General features: G+C 38.2%; 1 protein-coding gene across 1 annotated transcript in view; it reads left to right on the forward strand.

The window, feature by feature from the left end:
* The window catches only part of TAB2 (TGF-beta activated kinase 1 (MAP3K7) binding protein 2), a 67,553-nt gene extending 55,910 nt beyond the window's left edge, over nucleotides 1-11,643 (forward strand). Inside the window, exons 4-7 of the mRNA XM_086482383.1 lie at nucleotides 5,161-5,321; nucleotides 6,005-6,098; nucleotides 7,385-7,465; nucleotides 9,599-11,643. Coding sequence (XP_086338509.1) covers nucleotides 5,161-5,321; nucleotides 6,005-6,098; nucleotides 7,385-7,465; nucleotides 9,599-9,744 — 482 coding nt within the window. The 3' untranslated portion in view covers nucleotides 9,745-11,643. The remainder of the gene's footprint in view (nucleotides 1-5,160; nucleotides 5,322-6,004; nucleotides 6,099-7,384; nucleotides 7,466-9,598) is intronic.
* Nucleotides 11,644-11,923: the final 280 nt, after the last annotated feature.

Genomic DNA, 11,923 nt, shown 5'->3' on the forward strand with positions numbered 1-11,923 from the left:
TTTCTCTGACCATGATTAGAGAAAAATGTATTTTCATCAGCTCTTTCCATTTTTTCCCAGAATGCTCCTTATCTAGGCAGAGAGAACTGAAACTGGCTTGGGGCAGAAGGCATGTGGAAGGTGTAGTTGCTTTGGTGTCAAGGGAGAGTTCTCTTACTTTGTTCCAGCAAAATACATTCATATGCATGGTCCAGCCTGGGAGAATAGGAGGTGTGTTGGACCTATCTGCAAGTGCTGCTGCCTGCCACCTGAGAGACTTTACTTCAGTTATGGTGTGTGTAGGCAGGCCAGTCTCTTTGTAATTAGACTCCTGGTTTTCCTCCCAAGTAAGTCACAGTGAATAGTAGAAGGCTGCCACAGATTCTGTCTTCTTTGCTGCCAGAGCTGGAGGCTGTATAGTGAAAAGCAGCAGGGCATTGCTTGGATAAAATCAGTGTAGTTACCCTAGAATGCCAGGTTATCTCTCTGCAACTGACTTTGTGATGCCAAGAAACTCATTGTCACCAGACTTTTCAGAAGTGGTTGCTAATTGATGTTTCTTGTTTTCTGGGATTCCAGTTTGAGATGCTGCGGATTTGTTTGTGGAAATGGTGAGAGCACTTGTCCACTACTAAAGTCAATAAGAATTAGTAATGCTGTGAGAAAAGTAGTGCTAGGTACATGTCCAAAAGGACAGCCAAAGCAGGTGCATTTTCATACCAATCTATCAGTTCCATGTGTGTACAGGAGTATCAGTTCTCATTATTTAGCAGATATTTCCATTTATAATATAATTAGTTTTAGTAAAATGAATCACCTGATATTTCAATATATTATTTACTTTATACTGAAGTGTCTTCTGGATAAAAAACAGTGAAATCCTGTTAAAAACTGAAAAATCTGTACTCAGAAATGTTTCTGTGATGTACAGTCACTGTGCATGCAGTCATGCGTTGAATAGTGAGGCTAAACAATTATTTAATAGTTGCTCATTGTATGTACAGCTTTCCATCTGTATAATGGGTAGGCATCTTATCAAGAAAATTAATTGTGTAATAGAATCTTTAGGTTGATGTTTTCATACTTAGGGAGCTTAAGTCCCTTAGTTCAATACTACTTGGTTTTTGACTGTCTGACTTTTTCCATATTATTTCTTTAACTTGGGAAGGGAATCATGTGCATAGTTATAGTTAATCATTGGTACCAACTATAGGTGTGTTTGTGGGTGTATGTTAACTTAGCAATTCTTGCCACTGTGTTTTTAATGTAAATGTGTTAATTGATAAACTAGTTCAGTAACTGGACATTTTGCACAGTTCTTGCTTTGGTTTCTTGGAGATTTTTACCAAAAAGAAAAAAAGCTGCAGGAAACAAATTTCTTAAAATCTAAACCAGTCCTTGTAGATGTTTAAATTAAAAAAAAAAAAAAACCAAAACCAAAAACCTACTTGAATGAGATGCAGCTTAGCCACATGCTCCAAGGGGCCTTAAGCCCATTATGTCATGTGACTTAAGAAATTATATTTGGGTCTGTATATCAGGCCACACTCTTGAGTGATGCTCTTTTTTTAGTTTTCCCTTTCATTTAATTTTTAAAAAATACCAATGTGAACTGTTGAAATTGCATATTAAATGCATATTAAATGACTGAATTCTGTGCAGCTTCAGATACAGATTTTGAAAATGTGCGCACAGACAAGCGTGTCCTGGGAATTTCATGAACTTACTGCCACAGAGTCATTTCATTACCAGAATTCCCCTTTCCTCCATATTTGGCAAACTAAGACATTTCAGAAATACATAGGTCTGTAGAATAGAGTGAAATCATGTTCCTCAATTAGCTTTTTTCCTTAGAAACACTTATAAGAACAAAAGACACTCTAAAGCAGTAATTGCTTAAAATTCAGTTTCATATAGACCTTGAGACAACAATTATGCATGCATTTTTCAGACTTAAAAGTTTGAGTACCTGTTTGAGTAGGTCTCTAGGAAAGGAAAAGTGAACTTTTTGTCCTCCAGACTTTCATGCTCACTGTAATTATAATGATTTGCAGCCTTTTTGTGGAAAACACGCACTTTGAATGTCAAAGGAAACAGTGGTATCTGCCAGAGCATTGGAGTGTACTGTTCTTGCCAGTCTGCTGAAGGTGAACATGCAGAAGTTGAAAAAATTGAATGTGCATAGTACCCTGGTTGCACATAGTTAAAAAGTTGAACGTGAAATCTGTTCTGGTTGTGGTACAAGAATGATGAGTCAAGGAGGCGATCTTTGTACTTCTTTTGCTAGGATGATTACAGTAAATAGCTTCTTTTTAAGGGTGTCTGAATAAACAAGTGCAAGCCTGAGGCTTTCTGGCTTGTACTCCAGGTTAGTCTATGTAGAGTAAACTTGGGTGTGCCTGTGCTGTCTGCAGAGGTGGATTCCCCTTCCTGCAAGAAGCACAGGATTATCGGAGGCGGTTGTGTGTCTCATTGTGGACTGTGTAAACTAGATCTAGTAGCTGAATTGCATTAGATTCAGAGATGCACTACAGTTTTTTAATGTTTTCAGTTGCTCTGATCAACACTAGAGGGAGCTGAGTACTTAAATTGCTGTTTTCCATTAATAAATACTGTGGTGGGACATGGGGAGATTTTTGTCTTCCCCACCCTGTTTTTTCCTACAGCTGTCAAATTGGTATTTAGGCAATATTGCCGAATTCTATGTGAAAGCGATCACTTAAACCAGTGTCTTGCCAGTCCCTTATCCAAGTTATTTTTAATAGAAGTTTAGCATTGTGATATCAAGTGATTCTTCTTCTTTAATCATAATGGTAATTTTGTAATGAGTGTGTTTCAAATCTGTTGGGATTTGGAATTGTAAAATGGTAAATTAGTCACAAAACTGCTAGGAGAGCAAATTGGATTGTGTCTGGAAAGTGATGTGAAAATGAAGAGTATGTAATGGTGCTGTGGGCATCCATCAGTGCCTTCCGCTCCCCGTGTGGTTCCGTAACAACAGCTTAATTTCTAAACCACAGAAGTGGAAGAACATTGAAGTGAGAAGTTGTGGGAGTTTTCCCTTTACTACAGCAGCTTTAAAAAAAGGGAGGGGGGGGAGGAGCTGGTGGAATGGCATTGAGTTCAGGGCAGCGTCCTCCAGAGATGCAGTCTTGCTCATAGTCTTACTCTTGAGGCCATGCCATACGTCCTGGAGATATCTGGTAGCACTCTTCCTTGCTTACCACAGCCAGTGTACTGGCTGCTCACCAGCAGCCTGCATCCGTCAAGTTTGACAGATCTGAAGAGTTCTGAGTCTGGTCAGCAGAGCACAGCTGTGTTGCTGCTGGTCAAGTACCACTAACATGGGCTTTGAGGAATTGCCTCATCAGTAATATCAAGGCAATAAAAATAGAAGAGACAATCTAGAAGTGGAAATAAAGTGTAGAAGGAAAGAAGACTTGTACTCTCCCTGCAAGAGAGAGGCAAAGTAGCCTTTGATTTCCTTTTTTTTGTAGTTGCAGCTACCTTTGTAACTCCTAGAGCTTGTAAATGAGAAAAAGTTCCTTCAGCTGTTCCTAAAAGGCTTTTCAAGAGGGGAGGCTGTCTTTTGAGACTTACCTGATGATTCCAAGTCTTCAATAAAAATCTTTATCTTGGGACTTCAGTTACTATGTTTTTATTATTATATAGGAGCACAGCTGCAGCTTCAACTATAGTGTGACTAGTGGCTACCCCAAATAGAGGTGCTTCTTTATGCAAACATCACTAAATTGAACAAAACCAAGCAGAAGCTGAAGCAGCTTTGTCATTTCAGTATCTTTTGAACACATGTGACTCAGAAGCCTAGGCTGAATCTCAGTAAGGCCTTGCAGTTCCGTAACACTGTACAAAAATAGTTTGGCATGGTTCCTCCTTTTGAAGAACCTCTGGAAGACAAAATATGATGTGTGAATGAATGAATAGGCAGGAATTACAACAGAGGGCAGGTCTGCTTGCCAAAGATGTTGAAAGTTGCATCTTTTTGGTGTACTATTTTTTTCCTCTGCTGCTACTCAGGAAACCTTTCCAACCGAATTCAGTTGCTTCTAATTTTTTGGTATCCAAAGAAATAGTGGTGAATTAAACATCACGTTGCAGCCAGAGTTTTACTTGTGAGGCAAACTCAATCTTTTTTAAATACCTTGCTATTACTACTTTTTTATAATTTCCACAGTGCTGTAAAGGCATCCATAGTATGTGAAACTGATCCCAGTTTATATGAGTTAGTAATTTAATGGATGAATGAATGGCTGTGCAGAAGTTGAAATGATTGTTGGATTTATTTAAGGAAATACTTTTTCATTTTTATAAAAGTTGATCATTGCTTTGAGCAGTGTTATCTGCTCGTATGGTGATATTTAATAGTATACCTACCTTTAATGAAATAAACTCCTTAAATCATATTAATTCAATTGTGTCTTCCGCTACTTATGTTGTTTATAGCTTTAAAAACCTGTGGTTTAAATTCTAACTTCATCATTTCTAAATTGGGTCTCTTCGTGCTGTTTTCTTCAGAAATAGTAAGCAGTGTTAGAAATTAGAAGCTGAGCTAATGGGTCTGCACTATAGTTTAGGTATAAAATGGCATGCAATCCAGCCTCTCTGGTAAATATTAACCGATGTTTGCCAGCAGTACTGCTTGTAGTACTTTCTGGTTTAGTTTCATTGGTGTCTCCTCCTATGACAAGAGCGCTGGATTATGTTCCAATCCAAATAGTGGTAAAAGTAAAAATCTTGATGCTTATCTAGCATATATAGTGCTCTGTGTTTCAGCTGTCTCTCTGAAATCCTCTTCATACATACTACCTGCTCTGCAATGGTTGGGCTGAAGACAACTCAAGGAAACATTTGTTGTTGGTTTCTGGTAGTCATTCTTGTAGATTGGTTGGGTTCTTGGAGAAGGATTTACAGACTGCAACTAAATTTTGCATGGTCATCTGTTACATTGTGTAACTTTCTCATTGTATTGGCTTGTTACCTGTAATTGATTTGGGCTGTTTTCAAAAATACAACATTTTCTGTCTTATGGGAGAGATTTTCTTGTGAGGAGAATGGAAAACCAATGTTTTTGTATTTTCCCAAAAGAATACAATCATCTTTATCAGATGTTGCCATGTGAAGGATAATAAAGTAGATAAAATGGGACTTTATGTATTGCAGCTTTACTGGTACACCAGAAGGCCAGAATGGAGCGACTTCAACGAGAACTTGAGATTCAAAAGAAAAAGTTGGATAAACTAAAATCAGAGGTCAATGAAATGGAGAATAATCTAACACGAAGGCGCCTGAAAAGATCGAATTCTGTTTCCCAAATTCCGTCAGTAAGTTGAAACGTGTGTAGGCTATAAGCCTAAACCACAAGTGTGGTCTGTCAATAAATTCAAGAATAGTTGCTCGTATATTGACAATATACTAGTGATGGGCAGTATAGCTAGAATTAAAGTGGTAAACAGTGTAATTTAGAGTAAAGACTAAATATGTGTTGTTTAACCACCACCTTTCAGTTCACCAGTTGCTTTATGAAGTGTTGCTTTTAAAGGCAGTCACAAAGGGTTTGACCTGGTGGTCCTTCCAAGTGTTCTTAAAGGTATGATCACCTAACGTTTCAGACCACAACTTAACACTCGTACTGTTTTTCACACAAAGTTTTTTTTTTTTTTCTTCACGCGCATACCAGTCTCAAAGAAACTGATTAATGCACTGGTTTTCAGTGCCAGAAGATCAGCCATTGGTCTGTTGGACCATTGGCTGTGTCCTGACCGCAATCTGGCGTTGTTCAGTCAGCTCTGAAGTCTGATGAGAGAGAAGAATTCAGTGGGTCAGAAAGTTTTTTGGTTTTGGTTTTTTTTTTTGAGATTATGCTTGGATTAAGAGAAGGGTCATTATAAGGGAAGATTCTTTTATCTTCACTTCTGAGATAACTAAATGCTGTCTACCTGTGTGTGAATGATAACTGATAATGAAATGGGAAAATTTAGTCTAACAGGCAGATTTATTTTTTCAGCTGGAAGAAATGCAACAGTTAAGAAGTTGTAACAGACAGCTGCAGATAGACATAGATTGCCTAACCAAAGAGATTGATCTTTTTCAAGCAAGAGGTACAGTATGTCTTAGTATATTGGCAACTGCAAATGTTGATTTTCTTCCCTTTTTTCACTGTGTGCGTGTATCAAAAGCATCTGTGTTATTTATAAATGATGGGTATACACACTATTCGCAAAATCATTGCATTGGTTCGAGTGAAACCATAGAAGTAATTGTCTTCTGAGCCTGTTTTTGGCTTTATGATTTTCCTAATCCCGCAGTCATTCCTGTCTCAGACTTGGCTCAGAAGAGAAATTTGTGTTGCCATTTATTTAATAAATGCTGGGGGGCGGGGGGGAATCTGGTTATTTGAGTGTCAAAGAACAGGGAGAAGTTGTTTTCTAAATGATACAGCCATACATATGTGTCCATCTTTGTCTTGTCTTCCACTTCTTCTGTCTTGTGTTCAACCTTTCAAGTTAGCAAAAATACAGCTGTAACTTCCAGTGTGCTCTCCTCCTTCCACTTTCCTTGTTTGCAGGGACACAGCCTTTGGTTGTGAGGGTGAAATTGAGACAGCTGAGCCAATTCAAGAGCTGCCAACAAGAGGTGTCTTGCTCTTCCTGCTTCCCTCTGTTGCTGCTTACTGTGCTCTGGCTCTGTATTAGCTTTTTAGTCCCTTTGCAGAGTTGATGCTGCTCACTAGCCAAGCAAAAAATGTTGCATTGCTGGAAAAGCTCACTACAGCTGATGTGAGGGAGAGGCACAGGAAGGGAGAACTGAGATAGTGAGAGGGAAGGGACTGAGGCTTTCCACTTCAGCAGCAGTGAGCTGTTGGATCATTCAGTCACTAGATGTGGAAGTTCTCCTTTAGACAGTGCACCCGCAGATAGGGAGAAAGTAGACAGGTGTACTGAATGTAACGCTGCACTAAAAACTTGACCTTAAGTAGAATATTCAAATTACATGTGATTTTTTTATGTCTGTAAATTGGAGCTAGGAGTTCCTCTAAGTACTAAATCTAAGCATATATAATATACTGCATAGCAAATCGCGCATCTCTTTCGGTGTAGTTACAATTTAGAAAAAGTCTCAGGTAAAATTTACTGGTAAAATGCTGTTAAATATTTAAGAGTGACCGAAAAAATACATTTAAGGAGTTTGGACTGCTGAATTCTCTTTCTGACTTTATATTGCATATTTTGGGCAATAAGTTTCTTCAAGTGTATTGTTGACGTCATTAATACCTCACTCAGGTCTGTATTGACACCTTGATGTCAGAATTACTGACCAAAAAAAACTGATATGCTTTCCTACCGAAGTTTATTTTTAAAACTGCTGCACTTTTTTTTTTTTTTAGGACCACATTTTAATCCCAGTGCTATTCATAATTTTTACGATAATATTGGATTTCTTGGTCCGGTGCCACCAAAACCCAAAGGTACTGTACTGGTAAAATGTGGGTTTAATGCTAATATCTGGTTTGTGTAATACTGAGTTCTATTCTATGAATCCAGTTTAAATGTTGATTATCAAATAGATTACTTTAAAAAGTGTACAAACCTTGCATTTTATTTGTATTGGCAGTAAATATGCTTCTGTTTGCTCTTGTTTCCCCTCTATCCATACATTCTGTAAAGTAGTATATTAAATGAGGTATGTTTAAAGACGGATAATATGTTGGGAGGTAGCTTAAGTAAATGGAAGCATCTGTCTTTTAAAAAAAATAAGCATGAGATACATTGTTTAGGGATGAGTAAAACTTGCTTAGATGACTTCATCATTGTCCTTGGTAAAGAGTGGATTTATTTACATGTTACAGTAACTCCTTTTGGCTACCCTAACTGGACTTCCTGGCTACTGTAGAATTTGTATTAACAATTTGCATTAATAGTTAATAATACATAAAAGCCTCTTCTGGCTATTGTTAAATGCAGTTTTAGATAGCTGAAGAGGAAAGGAATGCTGCCCAGTAGGGCAGTCAGTATTGCTGAATTTATTAGTCAGTCTTGAACATTCTGCTTGTCATTAAGTTTTGCACATTACTTTTTTTGTTGTCGCTGTGCTAATGGGATGTCAGACAAAACAGAATAATTACCTTTTGTGTGTTAGGTAAAGCAGAGAATGAAATTAACTTGTTTGCAACAGCATCACACTATAACCTACAGGCAGACCACCAGATGAGATAGATAATCCACTAATGTTTCTGTGCAGTCTTTCTGTCCAGGATGTTCTCCACATAATACGTATGTGTGTCTGATCAGTCTTTGTAGTGTGCAGTAACTGTTGTTACAGAATCTCATCTTAGGATTTCTGACCATTTTGTATTTCAAAATCGTCTCTGTTCTTCATGCTTCATAAGGTGTTTTTTATCCTTCATTATCCAAGCTGTTACTGAAAATACTGAGTAAAGTTAAATCCATACAGAGTCCTGCTAGATGTGTTTTGCAGCTGAAGCATGAGGAATTTGTCAGAAGTTCTGTCAATTGCGTAGTTCCCTTTACAGTAAATGAAAACTAACCTGTCAAAGAAGAAAATTAAAATCAATTTTCTGTGTCTAGTTGTTAACATTTGCATTGACTTGTCTTCTAGGAACTCAAAAATTAAGTGTTTAATAACTTGGTACAACACATCTTGAAAATGAAAAGTTAACCCTGAGTGGTTTATAAACCTCTGAAGTACCTCTTATCCTTTCTTTCTTTTTTAAAAAGTATCGCTACTGTATCTTAGTCCTTCATTAACTCTAATTTTCAGTTCATTTTTGTAGGCTGTGACTTGAACCAGAATTACCACTGTTCACAGAAGAATGAAAAAGAATTCTTTTTGCAGTTGCGACCCAGTAGCATTGTCCTTCCTGAAGCTGTCGCTGTCGTTTTGCAGCAGTTGCAATTGGCTGGTTGCTGATGTTCTCCGGTTGAAATAATTGGCTAAAAGTCTTCGCTGCAGTTGCCTAAACCCTTGAGAAGTCATCCTTCTCTGTTTTCATATTTTTCATCCCTTTTTTCTTTTGATCTTTTTTTTTAAATTGTTGAAGGTTGTTGTCCAACACCTTACGCAAAAAGATGCACTTGTATGCTTGGCAGGATTACGCTGTAGCATGACAGAGCTAGGCACTGATTTTTCTGTGGTGTATCTGACTGCTCGTCTGGTGCCAATACTCGTTCTAGCGTCAAATGTTGTATGTGTCAAAAGGTTATAGAGGACTTAACTTGTCCATGAATTTTGGACTGCTCTGTAGACCTTGGACTTCTAAAATCTTGTGCGTGTTTCCCGTGCTGATTAATTTCTAAATTTTATCTCCTTTTCTTGCAACAGTTTTGAACTGAGACCAGGAGGGAAGAAAGAGTGAAGGGATGAGAAACTTGCTTTTTATAGTTTCACCTCATGCCATTTGGCTGACTTACAATCAAGCTGTAGTCAAGGAGGTGGTAAAAAGCTGCCTCTGTCACTTGTAATAGCTGTGCTGTTCTCAGAGGAACAAGATAGTTCTCAGTTACTGAAAAAAATCATCTCAAAATTCTTTCCATGCTGTTCTTGGTTAGTAACTGCTTATCTTATCTCTTTCGTGTCACAGATCAGAGGTCCATTGTGAAAACACCAAAGACTGTTCCAGACACAGATGAAGATGAGGGAGCTCAGTGGAGTTGTACCGCCTGTACTTTTTTAAATCATCCGGCCTTAAATCGCTGTGAACAGTGTGAAATGCCCAGGCATTTCTGAGCCAACAGGCCCGTTACCTTTTGTAAAACCATAGCAACCATACAAGGAACTGTCCAGTCATTTGGGGGGCAAAAAAAGCATTTATGCGTAGGATTTTATAAAACTGAAGGTGTGACGAGATGGTATTTTGCTAATGTTAAATGTCAGCCCACAGAGCTAGTAATACCTCAGTGTTGTGTCACAGGCAGTGGAAATTGGTCGGCTGAAAGGTGATCTGCTGAAAGACTCGGTTGCCAGCTGCCTAAACCGTGTACAGTATTACCAGTATCCCAGTAACACGCACCATGTTCAGTGCTTGGGTGTTGCCCATCCTCTTCTCTGCCCCGATGTCACTACTGAATTTTGACAGGGGAAAGGAATAGAGTGCTAGTGTTTTTGTTTTCGGAGCTTTCAGTGAAACACTACATACACAGAGGAGATCTAAAAGGAACAAGGTTTAACTATTTAAACTGTTTGCTGCCACATAGTGCCTTCGATAAAGGGAAGAACTTCACAAGTCAGTGGTACTCTTTGCCTTGTCTTCCCGGAAAACATCTCTGTGAAGCCAGAAACCAGTACAATCACATCTAAAGGTGAAAAGGAAAAACTGCATGCGTTGTCTGTACAATACACACAGTGAAATACCCCAAAGCTTTTCCTACTGTACATAGCTCTAGAGCCTGCTTTAAGTGATTTCTTTTCTTCACCTTTATTATTTTCTTGTACTTCTGTATGTATAGTGTAATAGTCTTTTTGTTAACTTTCTTTTTTTCCCTTTAAGTGATTAAGCACGATCATGTCCCTTTTTTTAAGCTTTTATCTGAGAGCAGCAGTGCCTTAAAGTAAGAGCATTAATAAGAAACTATGCACAAAATAGCTTTCCTCTGCTCATTCTGTACATTGCTCTTGTAAATGCTGATGATCTGTGAAGACCTGCAGATGCAGCGTGGTAAAAATGCAGGAAAAGTTGGAAGAGTTATGCATATAGTTCACTCTGTACACTGAGTTTTACGGTGGGTGACACAAGGTAGCGATTTGTCTGGCGTGAGGAAACTTTATACTAAGAAACTTTCAACCCACCAACAGATCAGCGTCTGATTTAAGCTTGCTTCATCTGCTGGGTATCTTGCAGACTCCTGAAGAGAGATTCATTGGGGAAGTACATACAGTGCCAGAATCAACAGCAGCAGCATCGTACAGCTTTGTTCAAGGACTTTAAATGCTTTCCTGTTTTGGCAGCCGGTTTCTAAACCTGACTTTGTGGTGAAGTCTCATATTTATAGAAAACAAGGATAGCAATATTTAGGACAACCGAAATAAAGGCTGGAAAAGAGAAATCAAACAGACTTGAACACTGAAGCAACCTCAAGCATCTCTTTATTTTGATGATCTATTTTTTTAAGGAAAATATTCACGTGATCGGGGATGTATGTAACCAAGATCAAGAAAATGGAATTTCAGTACAGTATGCATGAAAGACGGCACGCAAAGAATTATGTAGCAGCACTTAGCGTGAGGCTGGAGGGAGTGCTTACAATGTAGCAGGAGACAAAGTAGACTGTCACCCACTGTAAACATTTTCCAGTGGACACTTTTGTTAGGAGTTTTACAAGTGATCTATGTGAATGCACAGAGGCCTTTGTTTTGAAGGCTTTGCATTTTTTTTATGTGGGAAGAAAATGCCAATCCCAGGTAATTAGGCAGTAGACCCAAAGCACTTGCATTCAATGCATTGTTTATAAAATGAGGCCTTGTTTTTCAGCTTCATCTGCAGTTCTATGTGAAGATTGACAAATCAGTTTTTACCTGTTTATTAATAAAACCTAATTTGGATATCTTGAGTTGATGGTTTTGTGATTTAGCTGGGTAAACTGCCTTTGTAACAGATAAGTTATTTATAAAAATTAAAAAAAAATTATATTCTAATGTTTGGTTTTGTGATTTGTTTGCTTTTTTCCCCCCCCATGCTGTGGAGCAACAGAATACTCAACAGAGCAATAAGCATTAACAGTATTAAAAGTAGGCTGATTTCTTAGGAGGAGAGATTTTTATTTAGAGCCTTTGTTTTGTTCAATCTTGTGTCTTTCCTCCCATGCGTTACTCTGTTTTAATTCTAATTCAGTGAGTGTAAGGAATGTGTTCCCTAAAGCTGCACTGACAAGGCTGTGTCCTGACCAACGGACCATTTGCTTACTGATAA

This window comes from Leptosomus discolor, chromosome 2 (assembly GCF_034619465.1).
Source record: "Leptosomus discolor isolate bLepDis1 chromosome 2, bLepDis1.hap2, whole genome shotgun sequence".
Taxonomy (NCBI): domain Eukaryota; kingdom Metazoa; phylum Chordata; class Aves; order Leptosomiformes; family Leptosomidae; genus Leptosomus; species Leptosomus discolor.